We start from the raw sequence: 21,479 nt of genomic DNA on the forward strand, positions 1-21,479 counted from the left end.
TGCAACAGCAGATGGTTTTACAGGAATGGCCCTTTTCCTGTAGTCTGGAGACACAGTTCAAAAGCACTGAGTTCAGAAGTTAGAACAGCAGACATGACAATACAGTACATCCACTCAGCTAAATGATCTATCTTCCTCGAGAGGTTGAATAATTGAATCTCTATCTGAATTCTCATTCTAATTATAGGGATAGTTTGAGCAGACCGGAATGAAAGGCTAGTTTTTTCCAGAGAGATTACAGCTGCAGCAAAAGCCTACAGACACTACAGGCCTGGTGTTGCTTGCATCTGCCTAAGTATAAATGGACTAGCGTCACCAACCCAGTCTGATAAAAAAATAATATACTGTAGCAGCACTCACTGTTGTATCTCATGATGTGCTTGAGGGAGGCGAGGTCTTTAACCCTGGCCTGGTCCCTGGGGAAGATCTTGGCTCATGGACAGAGATCGTAGGAGAGGTCCTCCCCCATGCTTCCTCCACATCACCCCAGGTTGTAGATGTCTTCATGGAAGGGCACATTGTAGGATGGTTAGTAGTCTGGTGGAGGGACCAGGGGAAAGGCAATAATAATGTAGAAATGGTGACGTAGGGACATATCAGATGCTGAAAGACAGATTGATTAATTGACAGATTTATTCATTTATAAGTGTCATACAACTATTGGTACCCAGCTGACATGGGCTTATAGGACACTATTATTTCTTGAAGTAATATGCACACAAAACAAAATGTTATTTTACAATATAAATGCATAGATAGAATCATGGCAAGTACAGCTGCCATTTAATCACATTATACAAACAATACATTTCTCCTACTCCCCAGGCTTAGAAATTAAATTGAGCAAGATATCAGTTTGCCATTCATATAATTACATTTGGGGGAAGCATATGAAGTTCATTCCAATAAGATTTTATTAATCCCAGAGGGTCAATTAGCATGGCATAAAACCCATCAGATACCACTAGTTTAGCTTTGTATGATTCAAAGGACTGACATGACTGTCTTTTACTCTGTCGCAGGGCCTGTGTCTGGTCAGAGTGTAACGTCAGCTCTGGTATCTACTCCAACACTGTCCGAGCCCCGGACCGTGTATTCCCTACCAACCACACCCTGCTCAGGTCAAACACTGGTTGTTATAGGTTCCTGAGGAGGGAGGGAGTGGGGGAGGGCAGGAGGGGAAATGTAATTGTGTTATTAGTTGTGGTAACTTGGTTTGTTGTTTATTATCTACTGGTTATTATAAGTCCTTGAAAGACAGGAGTAACTAGTCACCTCCTTAAATACAGCATGTATTGGCATGGGACTGTGGGGAACACATGCACTACACTGGAGCATGTGGATACCCATAAAAAGTCAAAAGAGGGTATTTTGAATTAGGTACTGATGAGCAGAGTTCGCACATATATGATCATGTGCACATCTCAGGTGTCTGTCAGAGTGTACTTTCTGGTTATTTTAGGTTCCAGAGACAGAGAGGCTATGGCCAGTCAGTCCCCTCAGTGAGAACCGGCTGTACTGTTCCTCCTAAGCAACACGTTATGTTGTCTCCTGCTGCAGTGGCTCTATTAACAGAGACCGATTACAGTACAGCACAGAGGACATGACAGCTCTGTCATCTGTGGTCAGGGCCTTAGGCGATACATCACAAATCTGGCCATTTATCATACTATGCAGCAATCAATTCAAGACAAACTATTTAGAGTTATTACACATAAATCATGTAATCATTAACATGTACAGTAGCACACAAATCACAAGATCTATCCCCACACCTCACCACACCACACCTAAATACAAGCTCATAGGTTATTCATGCATGTACAGGTTGTACATGAGGGGAGAAGAGGGCATGGAGGGGTAGGGGAGGGGAGAGGACATGTGGTCGTAATATAGCCTACCATCCCTTGCACCATAGTGTAGGGAGAAGAGAAGGTGGGCTAATGGCAAGGACATATGTGGGGTGTGTAACATTCCTAGCACCACATTGGAATTAAACATGTCATTACAATGTAGAAGGTTTCAGTCCCTGTGGTAAGCCTGTGCACAGGCTTAGGAAAAGAGGGATTTTATTCCTAGCACCCGGAGTGTATTTTAGTCCTTTTTAATGTAGTGGGTTTCTGCACTGAGAGTGAGATAACATTCCCTGCTTAGCTCTAAAAATAGCACTTTTAAGCCACTTCAGTTTTAATGGTGGTGGGGCCTGAAAGAGAATTTGTATGACAAGGAACATGGACGATGGCAAATCTTCGATAAAGTCATCACTTAACCTCCTTGACTTGAAAATGAGAAACCAGGCTACCAGTTTATGCACCTTCCGGTGCAGTTGCATATACACTTAACAAAAATATAAATGCAACATGTAAAGTGTTGGCCCCATGTTTCATGTGCTGAAATAAAAGAGCCTAGAAATGCTCCATACGCACAAAAAGCTTATTTCTCTCAAATTTTGTGCACAAATTTGTTCCCTGTTACTGAAAATGTCTCCTTTGCCAAAATAATCCATCCACCTGACAGGTGGGACATATCAAGATGCTGATTAAACAGCATGATCATTACATAGGTCCACCTTGTGCTGAGGACAATAAAAGGACACTAAAATGTGCAGTTTTGTTTCACAACACAATGCCACAGATGTCTCTAGTTTTGAGGGAGTGTGCAATTGGCATGCTGACTGCAGGAATGTCCACCAGAGCTGTTCCCAGACCATGTGTATGGTGTTGTGTGAGTGAGCGGTTTGCTGAGGTCAACGTTGTGAACAGAGTGCCCCATGATAGCGTGGGGTTATCGTATGGGTAGGCATAAGCTATGGAAAACAAACACAATTGCATTTTATCAATGGCAATTTGAATGCATCGTGACGAGATCCTGTCTGGCATTGTCGTGCCATTCATCTGCCGCCATCACCTAATGTTTCAGCATGATAATGCATCCTATCTTCAAGGATCTGTACACAATTCCTGGAAGCTGAATATGTCCCAGTTGTTCCATGGTCAGAATAGTTACCAGAAGTCACCCATTGAGCACGTTTGGGATGCTCTGGATCAACGGGTACGACAGCGTGTTCTAGTTTCTGCCAATATCTAGCAACTTCGCACTTCGTCATGCTGAAAGACCCAGCCACGTTTCATCTTCAATGCCCTTGCTGATGGTAGGCTTTGTTACGTTGGTCACAGCTCTCTGCAGGTCATTCTCTAGGTCCCCCCGTGTGGTTCTGGGATTTTTGCTCACCGTTCTTGTGATCATTTTGACCCCACGGGGTGAGATCTTGCGTGGAGCCCCAGATCGAGGGAGATTATCAGTGGTCTTGTATGTCTTCCATTTCCTAATAATTGCTCCCACAGTTGATTTGACAGCTCTTTGGTCTTGGCCATAGTGGAGTTTGGAGTGTGACTGTTTGACGTTGTGGACAGGTGTCTTTTATACTGATAACAAGTTCAAACAGGTGCCATTAATACAGGTAACGAGTGGAGGTCAGAGGAGCCTCTTAAAGAAGAAGTTACAGGTATGTGAGAGACAAATCTTGCTTGTTTGTAGGTGACCAAATACTTATTTTCCACCATAATTGGCAAATAAATTCATAAAAAATCCTACAATGTGATTTTCTGAATTTTTTTTTCTCATTTTGTCTGTCATAGTTGAAGTGTACCTATGATGAAAATTACCTCTCTCACCTTTTTAAGTGGGAGAACTTGCACAATTGGTGGCTGACTAAATACTTTTTTGCCCCACTGTAGGTGAGGTCTCTGCATGTGTGTGAGATAGGACGAAATAGCTATCTAAGGCAATTTGAGGGGGACTGAGGGCTCTACAGTGAAATAAAGCAATTAAAACTAGCCAAGACAGCAGTAGACAAGGCATATTGACATTAGAGAGAGGCATAAAGCAATAAATGGCGAATAAAGGGCAGAGTGGGTCGGTTAGATACATACAGGACCTGAGTTGGTTCAGAGTTTGTTTTGATATTTCAACCTGCATGTCCTGATCCCGTCTGGTGTGTGTGGACAAAATCAACGTGTACACGTGGATTCATGCGTGCATGTGGTCTGTTCAGCATGTTACACCGTACCCAAACCGGCTGTGCGAGATGGGAGAGGCAGGACTTACACCTCAAACTGATTTCTATTTTATCGCTTGCAAAGCAGACGCTCCTTTGCGCGCGCGAGCAGTGATTGAATAAATTGTGTACATTTATTTTGCCACGAGCGGCATGGTCAGCACTGAGGCTACATGAGATTGATCCTTTGTAGGATGACTTTGGCTACACATTTCCAACTATAATCCTTGTCAATTTGATAAGATTCATAATGTGTGTATATATATATATATATATATGTACGCTTTTAAGCTATTTGCTATGTTGATAATAAACATTGTATTTAGTTGTTGACACAGCTTTGAACAATTCAATGGACAAAAATGTTTCACCCCAGATGGGACTCGAACCCACAATCCCTGGCTTAGGAGGCCAGTGCCTTATCCATTAGGCCACTGGGGCTAGTTGTGAAATGGGCGGGGTTAGGCCTTTATCAAATTAATATTCGTGATAACCACGGGAAATGTAGTAACAGTGATGGGAACGACTTTTTGTATCGGCTGATAAATCTGTTAAATCGAGTAATGAATGACACACAGAAAACTATCGGGGAAAATAATTAGATCGAAGCTTTCTGTAAACAACCACAAAGTGACGCTATCACCATGGTGATACATTCACATTGACAGACTATTCCACTTAAACTCAACAGCAGGGGTATTGATCAAATTTTTACATTATTACAAGGATCAAACCTAGACTTTGTCATATTATATAGAATCGAATTGTATGTAGTTAAAGTAAACAATCATTACATTGTAACATTATTTGATATCATCCAACTCAAATGCTGTGCTGCCATTTGCAGATTCTTCCATTATTACCCGGTTGGGGCAAAATGGATCTTGCGCAGTAACCTGCATGTGTGTAAAAAAACAGGTAAAAATAACCTAGCTGGGCGAAAAAGAGAAGGGAAGCCTCTGCTAACCAATGATAAGGAATAAGGTAAATATTAGCGCTGTACAGTAGCAGATTAAGCTAGCTACTTCATCAAAACAGCAAAGATAGTGGTGTAACGTTAGCTGTTGGTAGCCTTGGCTAGCTGGCAATGCTATTAGTCCTAGCTATCGCGTTGCGTAGCTAGTTAACGCTATTTGATTATTTCTAAAGCTGCAAAGTAAAAAGTTATGAATCCAACATTAAACTTCCACAAACTCTGTTTGTCTCACTTCAGAGCTATCTATAACGCCGCTGATTAAGAAGATGCCGTTTTTTGGAAACACCTTCAGTCCAAAGAAAACCCCTCCTCGCAAGTCTGTTTCTCTCTCCAATCTGCACACGGTGAGTTGATCAAATTCCCCTGTAATCAGCAAACACATTCTTGTGTACCAGAGCAGGGTTTCCCACACTTGGTCCTGGGCTGGGGCCACCCCTGGGTGCACGTTTTAGTTTTTTTGCCATAGCTTTATACAGCTGATTCAAATAATCAAAGCTGGATGATAAATTGGTTATTTGAATCAACTATTGGGGGAGGGTCTGAGTTTAGGAAACCCTGCTATAGAGTATTACACCACAGTATGTGTCATAATCCCCATAACCTAGCGATCAAATACGGAAATGGTTCCAATCGTTTTTCCACCATTCAGTTTTCCCATAGGACATTTTTAGAAACATTTAAAATAAGAAAAAAGTGACTTAACAATATATTCGGCTGTATTTACCCCCTCAAATCTGAGAGTAAATGGATTTGAATATATTGATAAAAGTAACTTTGTCCGAGAAAGATTTACAAGGTTATCAAAACCTCATGCCAGGGTAAGCCTACATGAGAAACAGCCCTTATTTTAAGTGTTTCTAAAATCCCCTATGGGAAAAATGAAAGGTGCAAAAACGATTGGATCCATTTCCCTGTTTGATCGATAGATTGTATAAGTATTATGACACCTCCACTGTGGAGCTCTATGTGCATCTGTTGGTTATCTGAAGTTAGTCTGTGTAATCACCCCTTTGTTGGGTCATTTCTTGGGTCTAGTTGGATCGGTCTACGAGGGAAATAGAGTTGGGTCTTGAATATGGAGCCCCTGTAATGAACATCGGGGGGCAGAGCTTGAAATTTGAAGAGGGACAATGGATTGCAGGTAACTGATCTTCACTTAAATGCAGTAGAAAACTGCACTAACTGCACTGTCTGCACTGCTATTGTAAGAAGTCTGATCTATCTGATCCCCACTGATCCTTTTTGTTTTTCTTCATGTGTTTTGTTTCTTGCCCCCAGAGTCTGGAGGGAATGCATCAGGGAAGGAGGTGCAGAGACTAAAAAAGAGGAACTTACAGCTTGAAGAGGAGAACAACCTACTGAGGCTGAAGATTGACCTCCTGTTGGACATGGTGAGTTATCATCAGCCATACAGTTGCAGGTGGAAAAAGGGACTCATTTTTTATCCTCAGTCACTATTCACGTCATAAACAAGTACAACAGACATGTTGGGGGTTAACAACTGCCCTTTACTGTCTGCGCCCATACACCATAGCCCAGATTTACTTAGTTATTACTTTTTTAAAACCTAATTGGTAGTAGTTACAGTCTTGTCTCATCGCTGCAACTCCCGTACGGACTTAGGAGAGGCGACGGTCGAGAGCCATGCATCCTCCGAAACACAACCCAACCTATCCGCACTGCTTCTTGACGCAATGCACATCCAACCTGGAACCCAGCCGCACAAATGTGTCAGAGGAAACACCGTACACCTGGCGACCTGGTCAGCGTGCACTGCACCCGGCCCGCCATAGGAGTTGCTAGTGCGCGATAAGACAAGGATATTCCTGCCGGCCAAACCCTCCCTAACCCGTACGAAGCTGGGCCAATTGTGCGTCGCCTCCCGGTCGCGACCGACAGAGCCTGGGCTCGAACCAAGAATCTGGTGGCGCAGAGGCCACTTAGTTATTACTTAAACATAGTTGGCTTACATTGTTGTTTTGATTAATGCTTGAACAGTCGCTAAGATTATATTTGTTTGTGATTGTTGCGAAATACCTATTTGGATGCAACATTCTATGTTAGAATGCGAACACTCATTGAAATAGACTGTAGCAAAGCTAGCCAAAGAGCCATTTTACTGGTTGAAGTGTTTTTTTAAGTACACTGAACAAAAATCTAAATGCAACATGTAAAGTGTTGGTCCAATGCAGGGCCTAACATTTTGGCATTGGCGGGTAAGATGTCTATTTCACTAGCCACGATTGGAGGGTGGTCAAATCAAATCACCCTGAGCCCGTCTATTTTGTTGTCCAGGGACCGAACATTGGCGAGTAATATAATCGGAAACGGTGGATGGTGTGCATGCCTCTTGAGTCGGACTAGAAGTCCAGTCCGAATACCTTTTCACCGCCGGCAACGTCTTGGAGCAGCTAAAGGGATAAGTTCAATTGGGGGGTATGAACAAAGAATCCAATTTGGGAAAGTCGTATTTCTGGTCGGAATGCTGGTGAGTTACCGCCTCTCTGATATCCAAAAGTTCTTTCCAGCTGTATTTAATAACGCAAAAAAACGTTCTGGGCTAATTATGTAGGAATATATATAATTAAAGTCTACTGAAGTGAGACTTTGTTGGCTTTTTTGGCTATTTACATTGTTTTGTTCACAAGCTAGGTTGTTTTTCCATGTTAGAGTTTAAACTGTTGGGAAGAGAAGACCATGCTTCTCCTAGGTAGATTCAATCTCACCGGCACAAAAATGAAGTCAAGTTAGCACGGTAACACCGCACCCTTAAAGGGACTGATGAACATTTTTGTCTCATCCGTGATATTTTGGTTAAAACTCACAAAACATGAAATTAAACAAAATACCACACTACTTCTTACTAGTAATACATTTGTTTTAGAAACATTACAAAGCATGCTCATCTGTTTTTTTTTGTGTTGGTGTAATTTTAGCAGAACAAAAATATTTGTGCTGGTAAAAAACCTGAGTGGCAGATAGATTTGTTTTTTAATCTACTTGCCACAGTGGCTGGTGGACCAAAAATGACATTTTATGCCCTGGTCCCAAGTTTCATGTGCTGAAATAAAATATCCCAGAAATGGTCCATACACACAAAGCTTATTTCTCTCAAATTTGGTGCACAAATGTGTTTATATTTGTGTTTGTGAGCATTTCTCCTTTGTCAAGATAATCCATCCACCTGACAGGTGTGATCATTGGTGTGCGAGTGTGTAGAGTCACCCACTCACATGCAAGCTGCTGCTACTCTGTTTATCTTATATCCTGATGCCTAGTCATCTTACCCCTATACATATTTACCTCCATCACACCAGCATCCCTGCACATTGTAAATATGGTATTGAAACTGACCCTGTATTTAGTATGCTTGCTTACTTGTTGTGTGTTTCATATTTTTTATTTTATTTCTAGTAATACATTGTTATTGATTATTGCATTGCTGGGTTTTGAGTTTGTAAGGAAGGCATTTCACTGTACTTGTGCATGTGATATTAAACTTAAGACATCTGTGGCATTGTGCTGTGTAACAAAACTGCACATTTTAGAGTGGCCTTTTATTGTTCCAAGCACAAGGTGCATCTGTGTAATGATCACGTTGTTTAATTGGCTTCTTTGACAGTCTATCTACCTGACAGGTGTGGCATATCTTGGCAAAGATTCAGCGCCTCAGTACAAGTAGGCATAGTGGAGCTCCGTGGCCTGGTATGAATGGACGGCTCCTCTGACGAGTAACCAGCTACATCCTTATTTAGTTTGTGGGCAGTTAGACATTGATGGGGGCACAGTTAAGTAGCTTACAATGCGTAGACCTATATTTAAATCATACCTGGCTCGCAAATCTTTAGAAATGGTAGGAGCAATTGTAAATTGGCACTCCACGTGAAAAAGGTTACTGACCCCCTGCTATAAACTACTGTATATGAAGCCACCCTTGGGTTTGCATTATTCACCAGGGAAGAGAAACATTTAGTGAATATTGAAGCGTTGTATCAACAAGCCAGCTCAGACAATATTCATTGTAACAGTATCCAACGAGGGGGCGGCTCGCTCAGATTTTTCCACCTGCCAGCTAGTCTGATAGTGCAAATACTGCGTAGGCAACACAATATTTGGGTGCTGATTTATATATATTTTTAAACTGCCATAAATCCACACTACAGCTAAATAACTTAGCAATGTTTAATGATTTTGCCAGCCGGATTGATCTGTAAGAATATGACATTTTCATTTAGAAAGATGGACGACCAAGATTGATGGAGTGAGCGGTGGGTAGGGATTAGGGATGTAGGATGAGGATGAAGTGGGTCAACAGCAAGAAGTAAAAAAAAAAAGTTAGCCCAAATAAGAAATCATTAATGATTTTCATTATCACAATTAGGCCTATCATTCTGTCACTGCATGACAATGCACATTTATTATAGCAAAGCAAACTGGCAAGGTTTCTGCTTTCTAAAAGTGAGACGAAAGGCGCACAGGCAGCTGCTTTCAAATCAAATGTTATTTGTCACATACACATTAGTTAGCAGATGTTAATGCGAGTGTAGCGCAATGCTTTTCCTTCTAGTTCCGACAGTGCAGTAATACGGTGCCTTGCGAAAGTATTTGGCCCCCTTGAACTTTGCGACCTTTTGCCACATTTCAGGCTTCAAACATAAAGATATAAGTTGATTGCCCAATTTTTCAGTTTTTGATTTGTTAAAAAAGTTTGAAATATCCAATAAATGTCGTTCCACTTCATGATTGTGTCCCACTTGTTGTTGATTCTTCACAAAAAAATACAGTTTTATATCTTTATGTTTGAAGCCTGAAATGTGGCAAAAGGTTGCAAAGTTCAAGGGGGCCGAATACTTTCGCAAGGCACTGTATTTATGTAGTTGGTGCTGTATATGAACTAATATTAAGGGGTCTAAATTCGGAAAGTATTTAGACCCCTTGACTTTTCCCACATTTTGTTACATTACAGCCTTACTCTAAAATGGATGAAATAATGTTTTCCCTCATTAGTCTACACACAATACCCCATATTGACAAAGCGAAAACAAGTTTTTAGAATGTTTTGCAAATGTATACATTTTTTTTTTTAACATTTAAAGTATTCAGACCCTTTGCTATGAGACTCAATTGAGCTCCGGTGCATCCTGTTTCCATAGATCATCCTTGATGTATCTACAACTTGATTGGAGTCCACCTGTGGTAAATTCAATTGATTGGACATTATTTGGAAAGGCACGCACCTGTGTATATACAGTGGGGCAAAAAAGTATTTAGTCAGCCACCAATTGTGCATGTTCTCCCACTTAAAAAGATGAGAGACCTGTAATTTTCATCATAGGTACACTTCAACTATGACAAGCAAAATGAAAAAAAAAAAGTCCAGAAAATCACATTGTAGGATTTTTAATGAATTTATTTGCAAATTATGGTGGAAAATAAGTATTTGGTCACCTACAAACAAGCAAGATTTCTGGCTCTCACAGACCTGTAACTTTTTATTTAAGAGGCTCCTCTGTCCTCCACTCGTTGCCTGTATTAATGGCACCTGTTTGAACTTGTTATCAGTATAAAAGACACCTGTCCACAACCTCAAACAGTCACACTCCAAACTCCACTATGGCCAATACCAAAGAGCTGTCAAAGGACACCAGAAACAAAATTGTAGACCTGCACCAAGCTGGGAAGACTGAATCTGCAATAGGTAAGCAGCTTGGTTTGAAGAAATCAACTGTGGGAGCAATTATTAGGAAATGGAAGACGTACAAGACCACTGATAATCTCCCTCGATCTGGGGCTCCACGCAAGATCTCACCCCATGGGGTCAAAATGATCACAAGAACGGTGAGCAAAAATCCCAGAACCACACGGGGGGACCTAGTGAATGAACTGCAGAGAGCTGGGACCAAAGTAACAAAGCCTACCATCAGTAACACACTACACCGCCAGGGACTCAAATCCTGCAGTGCTAGACGTGTCCCCCTGCTTAAGCCAGTACATGTCCAGGCCCGTCTGAAGTTTGCTAGAGAGCATTTGGATGATCCAGAAGAAGATTGGGAGAATGTCATATGGTCAGATGAAACCAAAATATAACTTTTTGGTAAAAACTCAACCCAAACTCTTGTTTGGAGGACAAAGAATGCTGAGTTGCATCCAAAGAACACCATACCTACTGTGACGCTTGGGGGTGGAAACATCATGCTTTGGGGCTGTTTTTCTGCAAAGGGACCAGGACGACTGATCCATGTAAAGGAAAGAATGAGAACTTTCAACAAAGTACTGAATAAAGGGTCTGAATACTTATGTAAATGGGATTCTTCCGTTTTTATTTGTAATACACGTGCAAACATTTCTATTAACCTGTTTTTGCGTTCTCATTATGGGGTATTGTGTATAGAGTGAGGGGAAAATATTTTTCATAATTTTTTTGAATGTTGTAATGTAATAAAATGTGGAAAAGTCAAGGGGTCTGAATACTTTTTGAATGCACTGTACATGGTAAGCTGTAAGTGGCACTTCACTTTTTAGTATGGAAAACTTTTCGACAATATTCACAACATATTGACTAAATTACAATCTTTATGGAATAAAAATCTAATTTCATAAATTACATGTGGAAATATGTATTTGAGCAAGCCAGCAGCAGATGAAACAGAAAATGAATTCTCTCCTCGCTCTCCCCGGTTTTAGCTTCACATCTAGCTGGCTAGGTTTAGGATATTTACTAGCCCATACCAGTGTCAAACTTAGCTGTGTTATCGACATATTGCAGTACACTAACAATCTAGCTCACTTATTTTGCTAGTGGAAAACAAATGGCCACAAATTCATTCAGAAATGGAGGAAGAGGATAGCTAGCTATAGCAAACTAATGTTAGCAGCTGCCTCTCCAGCAAGAAGTAACCGTGACAACATTAATCCTAAAATAAACAAATTAAAAACTTTCACAATGAGCACAATCCACCCCTCCAGTAAAGGCATGGCTCTGGGGAATCTCCAAAATGTCATTTCGGATGAACCCACAATCGGCAGGCTTTATAGACAACTCTCCTAGAGCCACAAAATGGCCAAATTATCGCAACGTGCAGCCTCCACAATCACCAACACTACTCTTTCCCATAGTACAAGGCAATCTATAGTATGACAGCATCAGCAGTTAGCGACCAACAGCTGGCAGACGTCTACATTTGTTTAGTTTTTATCTTGGCTAAGATGGCACCGACAGAGGGCGCCTCGCCTCGAGCTCCGATAAAACATTGCAGGAGCTCGAAGCCTAAGATTTTCACTGCACCCTGCAATCACATTTACGTCATTTAGCAGACACACTTGTCCAGAGCGACTTACAGGAGCAATGATTGTTATGTGCATTGCGCAAAGGCACGTCGACAGATTGTTCACCTAGTCGGCTTTGGGATTCAAACCAATGACCTTTCAGTTACTGGCTCAACGTTCTTAACCGCTAGGCTACCTGCAACCCTGTACATGTGACTATTAAACAATCTGAATCATTGTTATTTAGATGAAAGCTGTGAGCTAAGTGCAATATAGCAAGCAAACATTAGCATAGAGGTAGCAAGCTAACTCTTTCACTTACCAGGTTGATTTACATGCTCACTGAAGCCCATGATAATGCTTGGGTGCTGCTGGTGGTGCTGGCTGTTTGAGATGCTTTAGAAGCCACATTGATGGTAGGGACAGCATCCACTTTGAGAAGCAACCTCTTGCTGAAGCACTCCTTCCATTGTTTATAGCGGTGGAAGTTTTCAGGGATGAAATGTGCCCTGCAGAGGGACGAGTAGACGCCCAATTTGCCCGCCACATTATAATAATTGATTAAAGAGTTTAATTTGGTAATGTTTTCTTGGCGTTCTCTAAGTTAAAATTATATGCGTTTTTGGCAGTGAGAAATAAGTGCTACACTCCCTTTTAAAATCCTTAAGACTCTATTGATGTACCCGTGCGTCAATCTAATGAACATAATACAAAAATCCCCATCAAAATCGGTCAGTTTGCATTGGCTGAGTCTCAATCCACCGCATCCGCCAATGTCGCCCTTCCACAGCTGCGGTGAAAAGTGGCAGAGCTACGGCGGTGTTTGTCTTTTTTGCCATTTATGAATGTGTTATTCAGTGTGTTTCTTTGGGCCAAATTCAATATTTTATCAAATTATAAAAATAAAACAAATTACCTTAAAGGGTCTTAAAATTCTAAATCCAATAGCTAAAGGATCCATGGTATGACCATTTTAAAACAACTCCATGTGTTAACTTAGTTAAAAATATAAACAACGGCTTAGAAAATTAGAGGTTAAGTAACCGATTTCCTTTCCCTTAAGTTGTCAGAAACCACTGCAGAGTCTCACCTGATGGAGAAGGAACTGGAGGAGGTGAAAAATCACAGCCGAAGGAAGAAGTGATGAATAGAAAACTGAAGACGGGTTTCCCAGTGACACTTGAAAAGGAATTAATTAAGGGGATAGATGAGGGATGGTGATGGATGGCAGTGTTAGTGACCAACTGTGCTGTAAAATTAGACTTTTATACGTTATATACGTTATATGGATTTTAAATCGTTGAAGGTATGAGAGTTTAAATGTGCCCTATCCTTTTATAAAAATGAATTTCTTTGATTCATTAATTTTGTAAGCATTATCGTATCAGTGCTGAACTATTTTAGAATACAATGATTTATATTCAACGTCCTGTGTGTGTGTGTGTGTATGGGTTTGGCAGCTGTGTGTATTAGAATATTTGTTTTCATATCCTTTCTACTTTATTAAAAGGTTTTAACTACATTTCATAAAGTTATGTTTTGTTTGCATACATGTCTGTATTAGTATGCAAGTGCCCATACTAATGCAAGCTTAGACCAACGTCTGATGTAAACTGGCAAGAATGTGTGGGGTGGGGGGGGGGGCAGAAGGATGCTCTGGATTGTGGAGTTTACAAATTCAACAGGTCTCCATCTTCAGAACTGTATCACTGGATATTTCTACCATCTCTTGGATCCCTGTGGTTTTCTATCACAGGTCAGGTGAGATTGTTATTACAATGTAACTACTAGAATGTTGTTACACCAGATGTTGAATGTGAGGAATGTCATTAGAGGTAGGCTATTTAATTCTGTAGCTGAAAAACAAGCTGGTTTCAGTGATCTCAGCAGATTTCTCCAGCAGTTTACTTCATTATACATACTGCATCCTATTATTCAGCTAAAATTCTTTACTGTAACATTCCTGTAATGTTTTTGCCATGTGTTTAACAATGTCAAATCCAATGTTATTTGTCACGTGCTGAATACAACAGGGTTAGACCTTAGAGTGAAATGCTTACTTACAAGCCCTTAACCAAAAATGCAGTTTTAAGAAAAATACCCCCAAAAATAAAACAAATAATTTAAGCGCAGCAGTAAAATAACAATAGCGAGGCTATATTACAGGGAGTACCAATACAAAGTCAATGTGTGGGGGCACCGGTTAGTCGAGGTAATTGAGGTCATTTGTACATGTAGGTAGAGTTATTAAAGTGACTATGCATAGATAATAAACAGAGAGCAGTAGCGTAAAAGAGGGTACGGGCGGCAATGCAAATAGTCTGGGTAGCCATTTGATTAGATGTTCAGGAGGCTTATGGCTTGGGGGTAGAAGCTGTTTAGGTTCAAGAGGCTTCTAGACTTGGTGCTCCGGTACCGCTTGCTGTGCGGTAGCAGAGAGAACAGTCTATGACTAGGGTGGGTGGAGTCTTTGACAATTTCGAGGGCCTTCCTCTGACACCGCCTGGTATAGAGGTCCTGGATGGCAGGAAGCTTGGCCCCAGTGATGTACTGGGCCGTACACACTACCCTCTAGTCGGAGGCCGAGCAGTTGCCATACCAGGCAGGGATGCAACCAGTCAGGATGCTCTCGATGGTGCAGCTATAGAACCTTTTGAGGATCTGAGGACCCATGCAAGAGAAGGTTTTTATACATTTTCTTAAAGAGGGATAACTGTAGACTCCATTAACTCAAAATGTACTTTTATTGGTGGGGATGCTTGAGATTGTGGTGAAATGGGTCAGTGAATGTGTCAAGATCAGACACCAGCAACTAAGCAGATATTTAATTCAAGGCCTAAACAAACAAGCCCATCCATCAAGTAAATAGAGTTACATCATACTTCTGTGTGGCAAGAGACAATTCTATAGTAACAAGCTGTTATTAACAGCAATCTCAGACACCATATCAGACAAATTCAATCTGATTAGCTTTCTCAAACTGGCCAAGTCACTGTAAACAAATGCAGTAAATACAATCATAATCCAAAGGCTTAGTCAGTCGTTCATTGAGTAAGCATTGCACCAGTGTGTGGGGGAAAACAAAAAGAAAGTGACATTTTCACTGTTTGGTTATGAATTGACCAATTATTACTCAGTGTGAGCCACAGTACCTCCTTCCACAATATACATTCCACATTTGAGACATGGATTGTGTAACACCCCACTCCTGCCTCCTAGCGAGGAACACCCTCTTGATGGACAATGGGAGTCAGTACAACCAAGAGGATGGAGGCTTCATCCCCTGATGATGGCTGGGGGCAGCATAATGCTGCTCAGCTGTTTCGTTGTTACTGGGTTCTCCTACACCTTCCCCAAAGCCATCAGTGTCTACTTCAAAGAGCTGATGAAGGATTTTTTCGTGGGTCACGGCGACACAGCCTGGATATCCTCCATCATACTGGCCATGCTCTATGGCTCAGGTCTGAAGACGACCAAAGAGATGCTTTAGGGGCCTCTGAGGTTGAATCCTATACGAAAAACAAAGCTGTCCGATGTCAACAAAAAGGACTGCAATTTTGAATGGGAGGATCAAAATAGAAAATGTGACCATCTTGGACATGTATTTTGTCTGGAGATGCAAGTTCTCTCGTAGTTCTGAATCATTTCAATAACAAATACACATGCCTTGTCTGTGAACTGTACTGAACAAAAATATAAACGCAACATTTGCTAGTGAAAAAATGACCGCCACAAAAGTTATTATGGCGGTGCTTAGTTAAAGCAACGCACCTATAGATCTGTGTTTATCATTGGCTATTTTTACCTTTCGTACATTGTGCATGTGTTTTCCTGGTGTGAATGGTCTGTTGACAAGTCTGTCAAAATCCCTGTGTAGCGATTGGCTGAATATTGCGTCATTGTACTTTTAACGCCTTCCACTCTTGTTGCTCTCAGGAAGCGGGTAAAATATAGTCTAGCTGGAAGAGGACTGTGTCGCGAAGGCCTTTTCTTTAGAAAATAAACTCTATGTTTAACTGGAAACAGTGAACTTATTTATTTGCGGTCTTAGTCGTTCAAGTTCCTATACCAAATATGCCAAGAGGCGGTGAGTATCCAGCGCCGTTATTTTCGCTAACGTTCCAAGTGTAACTGTTAGCTAAGTTAGCCAGCCAACGTAATATCAACTCAAGAAATATAGCTTGCTAGCTAACTAATTGGTGGATCTGGTCAAATGTATCTTCTACTTGAGTATCAACGTTTCGTGAGAACTGGCGTAACGTTAGTTAACTAGCAAGCTAACTAGTTACAGCTGTTAGCTAACTAATTAGCTAGCTAGTTAGCTTGCAAGCTAGGCTACTGTCACTACAGTAGTTGATCGCTAAACTTGGTCTGGCGAACACCATTTGTACCCAGTTGATTTCAACCAGTTAATTTCATCCCCAGTAGTAATGATATGTAACTAAGTTACATTATGCCACAATATAGTAAGGCATCGAAGAAGCTCAATCACTTTCTGACATCTGTAACCATCCTGCAGAGTGGACGTCATGTCTGACTCGTCTCTGATCTCCTACAACATGCCTTGCTCTCATTTGTCGTTTGTTTGTTTTTTAGGTAAAAAAGGTCACAAGGGCCGGGGAAAGCAGTTCAGCAACCCTGAAGAGATTGATAGACAGATGAAAGCACAGAGAGAGCTGGTGAGTAAAGGACCCATGGCTCTGAGGGGATATCTAGTTTTTGCCCCTTGTGGTTAACAGTTCTAAACAATCCCTGTATTATAGACCACATACAAGGTTCCAGCTTTGCAAGTGCAATGCGTGGGAAATATATTTTCAACCTGCATTTACTTGCTGATATTTCATAAATTCTTGATTTGGAACCCACCAGTGACTTAAACTCCCGTTTCAAATTGCAGGTGTAACTCCAATGAATAAATATACCGAAATATTTTAAATCCAGATTGAGAAATACCTTTAGAATATACTGTGTGATAAATGCCTTTCGAATATGTGTAGGTCTTTTTTTGGGTGAAGCTGTGTAAAGTGCTCATGTTCTTCCACGTGTGGCTGCGTCACTTAGAAAGCTAAGGAACGCTACATGAAGCTTCACCTAGAGGGGAAGACAGACATCTTCTAGTTCCAGCAATGATGTTGGGAAGATAGCGATGTCCTTCAACTAAATTACGAGGGAGCTCCTTACTCTGCAAAAAGTGGATTTAATATTTTTCTCTATTCTGCTTTTTGGTGTTCCACCTGCCCTCGATTGGAGTTATTGTCAAGGATGGTTAAAAATGTGTTTACCTTGCAGTCTATAGCCTGGCTGCTCGACCTCCTGCACCAGTTAATTTAGCTAGTAACATATATCTATATATTCAGAGGTGTGAAATACATTTCAAACAGACATGACGTCTTGAACATGATCTAACCTGTGAATGTGTGATAGGAGGCGAACGGTGGAGTAGAGAAGGAGGAGGAGAAGTCATCAGGATCTGATGACAGCAGCAGTGAAGAGGAGGACGTTGTGAGTGCGGGATCTCCTTTTAATGTCTAGTCTGTCCGCTAAGGAATTAGAAGTGTTGTGGTTTTACTGAAAGGCTTGTCAAGATGCACCTACTCACTTTCAAAGTGTCACCTACCATTTACTTGCCAGCACTACCTCAGTCAGAGCTGCAGTGTTGGCTCTCTGTTCAATGTCTTGATGTTCTGTTACTGCAGAATAAGAAGAAGAGTGGAGTGGAAGGATTGATTGAGATTGAGAATCCCAACCGTATATCGCAGAAAAGTAAGAAGGTGACCGAGCTTGATGTCAACGCACCCAAAGAGCTGTCACGCCGAGAGAGGTGAGGATCTCTCTTTTCCTTCAAGTCTCAGGCCTAATGCCAATGTCTAAAATGAAAGGATTGAAGTCAGTGGATTTAGGAAGAGCCCGTTTTGACTTGTTGGTGAAAGTCTTGGAAGTAGGTGTAGGCAAGGATATGTTATTCTAAAGTCTTGAAAGCAGGACCCTGTTTGACCATCTTGCTTTTTGTCTCAGGGAGGAGATAGAGAAGCAGAAAGCTAAGGAACGCTACATGAAGCTTCACCTAGAGGGGAAGACAGACCAGGCACGGGCCGACCTCGCCAGGCTGGCCATCATCAAGAAGCAGAGAGAGGACGCACAAAAGAAGAGGGACGGCCTCAAAAAAGGTGAGGGATAAGGAATCTCTCATACTGTGCTTGTCCTTTGTGCTATACTGTCTGACAGGAACACAGGGCTTAAATGGTTAGTCAGAAAGTCATACGGGCACTGTTTATTCAGACAGACTGTGGTTGCTCCTTTTAAATTCAGTGGCTGACTGTCTTTATCTGATGATTTCCTAGAAAAAGAAGCTGAAGACTCCAAGTCCAAGCGTTAGGCCTGTCTCCCGAGGACTTGGCCTGGAAAACGATCTGGGGAGGATGGAGATACAAGAAGACTGTAGGAGGGGATCGATATGAGGGTTGTCAGCTCAGGGGTAACATGTGCTTGGGCTCCTGCCCTTCATCTCCGATGAGGGAAGGGTGTGAGCCGGGCGTTATGGAGGAGACGGAAAAGGAGCACTTCAGGTTTGCCTGTTTAGTTCCTCCGTATTCTGTGAGGTCACAGCGGCAGGCGTTCTAGTGTCTTCACTCCTCCCCTGTGTTCTAATTCTAAAGCTGCTGGAGATCATTCTTTGATTATATTTTTTGCATTTTAACACTGTTTACTTATGAATGGGAAGTGTTGTGGGAGGATGAGTAGGGGTTTGTATACTTTCATCTGACCTGTTATTAAGGTGAATCAGGTGGTGGTGGTTGGGACAGAGGAACATGTTATACAGGAAATCTTTATGTATTCTTTATTATGTTCTGTTTCATCTCTACCAGTTGTCTTCATTCACAACCTGACAGTTCAAAGTCATTTGCCTCCAAAGGAAAGAAGAGGTCCCATAGGCAGAAGTGTCTCAGACAGAACATGTATAAAGGAATGTCAGCCTTTATGCAACTTCTATTTAGGTGTTGGAGTTTTTACCCTTTATTCTGTTTGTGTTTCTGCCCAGACATGTTTAGCTCGTTTCAGCTGCCAGCTGGCTCTAATTTCTGATTGAACCACCTTGCAGCGTAAAGTCTTGTAGTCAAAAAGGAGCTCTGTTGGCATAAAAATTAATTGTTAATATTTCATAATTACCTTGAAAAAAGCGTTGCTGGGGCCTCATACTGTAAGTCTCTTTTTCAGTGCTATGGTTTTCTCTTCTATATTTTTTTTGCCTTTTGACAGTTCACACAGGGCAATGTCAATGGTCGCGTTCCCCTGCTCAGAAGTTGGATGCATCAACAATGGTTGCGTGCATCCTCATCGACTGTGGTCAGGCACCAGATTGCTATAACATAATGTGGTTAGCTGATGGGTAAAATACCTTTCTGGGCATTGTAAGATTTGGCATGCATAAGCAACGGCTGGGCAGAGGAACGCGCCCACTCTATTAGTCATAAGGATGCTATGCTATAGTGTGATGGTTGGAACCTGAGATGCCTTTTAACAGGAAAGCAATATTCTATGAATGGAGGTGGCTGAAACTCATTTCTCTCTTGAAAACATACAGTATATACAAAGTGTTTTAATGTTTATAATAATGACTCTCCAGGATTGGTCAACTGTTTGATTTTTGTCTTTGAGTTCATTTGTTGTATAGAAATAAATACATTAATAGATAAATTAATAACTATTGTTTTGGGTATCATTTATCTTTTATTGAATGGACTCGTAATACATTCTTAGCCTACGCTGCACCATACACATCACACAGTGCATTTTGAAAGTATTCAGACCCCTTCCCCTTTTACACATTTTGTTTTGCTCCAGCCTTGTTCTAAATGTATTAAATTAAAAACATTTTCCTCATCAATCTACACACAATACCCAATAATAAAGCAAAAACAGGTTTTTAGAAATGTTTGCAAATGTATTTTTAAACAAGTTATTTACGTAACTATTCAGACCTTTGCTATGACACTCGGCAATGAGCTCAGGTGCATCGTGTTTCCTTTGAACATTGTTTCTACAACTTGATTGGAGTGCAATTGTCATAAATTCAATTGATTGGTCATGATTTGAAAAGGCACACAGCTGTCTATATAAGGTCCCACAGTTGACAGTGCATGTTAGCGCAAAAAGCAAGCCATGTGGTCGACGGAATTGTCCGTAGAGCTCAGACAGGATTGTGTCGGCACAGATCTGAAGGGTACCAAAACATTTCTGCAGTATTGAAGGTCCCTAAGAACACTGTGGCCTTCCATCATTATTAAATGGAAGAAGTTTGGAACCACCAAGACTCATCCTAGAGTCTGCCATACTGAGCAATCGGGGGAGAAGAGCCTTGGTCAGGGAGGTGACCAAGAACCCGATGGCCACTCTGACAGAGCTCCAGAGTTCCTCTATGGAGATCGTAGAACCTTCCAGAAGGACAAACATCTCTGCAGCACTCCACCAATCAGGCCTTTAGGGCAGAGGGGCAGACAGAAGCCACTCCTCAGTAAAAGGCACATGACAGCCCGCTTGAAGTTTGACAATAGGCAACTTAAGGAATCTCAGACCATGACAAGCAAGATTCTCTGGTCTGATGAAACCAAGATTTAACTCTTTGGCCTAAATGCCAAGTGTCACGTCTGGAAGAAACCTGGCACCATCCTTACAGTGAAGCATGGTGGTGGTAGCATCATGCTGTGGGGATGTTTTTCAGCATTAAGGGACTGAATGGAGCTCAGAGAGATCCTTAATAAAAACCCGCTCCAGAGCACTCAGGACCTCAGACTGGGGTGAAGGTTCACCTTCCAACAGGACAACAACCCTAAGCATACAGCCAAGACAATGCAGGAGTGGCTTCGGGACAAGTCTCTGAATGTCCTTGAGTGGCCCAGCAAGAGCCCAGACTTCAACTTGATCGAACATCTCTGGAGAAAGCTGAAAATTTGCTGTGCAGCGATGCTCCGCAGCTATTCTGACAGCATGAGAGAAACTCCCCAAATACAGGTGTGCTAAGCTTGTAGCGTCATACCCAAGAAGGCTCGAGGCTGTAATCGCTGCTAAAGGTGCTTGAACAAAGTACAGAGTAAAAGGTTTGAATACTTACATAAATGTGAGATGTCTTTTTTAAAATTTATTTTATCTCAATTTTGTGATATCCAATTGGTAATTAGTCTT

At 41.5% G+C, this 21,479-nt stretch overlaps 2 protein-coding genes and 1 non-coding gene across 4 annotated transcripts; 2 read left to right on the plus strand and 1 right to left on the minus strand.

The window, feature by feature from the left end:
• Positions 1–4,425: 4,425 nt before the first annotated feature.
• On the minus strand, positions 4,426–4,498 carry trnar-ccu (transfer RNA arginine (anticodon CCU)). The gene has a single exon. It is a non-coding gene; the product is annotated as a tRNA-Arg (tRNA).
• A 222-nt stretch (positions 4,499–4,720) lies between these two features.
• LOC110499090 (chibby 1, beta catenin antagonist) lies at positions 4,721–13,821 on the plus strand. 2 transcript variants are annotated; one of them, XM_021575984.3, is made up of 5 exons: positions 4,721–5,041; positions 5,271–5,377; positions 6,069–6,174; positions 6,312–6,424; positions 13,363–13,821. In XM_021575984.3, the coding sequence occupies exons 2-5, from the start codon at positions 5,300–5,302 to the stop codon at positions 13,441–13,443; spliced, it is 378 nt and encodes a 125-aa protein (XP_021431659.1). In that variant the 5' UTR covers positions 4,721–5,041; positions 5,271–5,299; the 3' UTR covers positions 13,444–13,821. The 2 variants fall into 2 exon arrangements, with proteins under 2 accessions (XP_021431659.1, XP_021431660.1); XM_021575985.3 differs by lacking the exon at positions 13,363–13,821 and adding an exon at positions 7,329–8,568 and having other exon boundaries at positions 4,733–5,041.
• Positions 13,822–16,154: 2,333 nt separating this feature from the next.
• On the plus strand, positions 16,155–19,998 carry LOC110499089 (28 kDa heat- and acid-stable phosphoprotein). Its single transcript, XM_021575983.3, has 6 exons — positions 16,155–16,386; positions 16,896–16,978; positions 17,724–17,801; positions 17,996–18,120; positions 18,315–18,466; positions 18,641–19,998. The coding sequence occupies exons 1-6, from the start codon at positions 16,374–16,376 to the stop codon at positions 18,673–18,675; spliced, it is 486 nt and encodes a 161-aa protein (XP_021431658.1). The 5' UTR covers positions 16,155–16,373; the 3' UTR covers positions 18,676–19,998.
• Positions 19,999–21,479: the final 1,481 nt, after the last annotated feature.

The sequence above is a fragment of the Oncorhynchus mykiss genome, chromosome 20 (assembly GCF_057628025.1).
Source record: "Oncorhynchus mykiss isolate SJ-2025 chromosome 20, ASM5762802v1, whole genome shotgun sequence".
Taxonomy (NCBI): domain Eukaryota; kingdom Metazoa; phylum Chordata; class Actinopteri; order Salmoniformes; family Salmonidae; genus Oncorhynchus; species Oncorhynchus mykiss.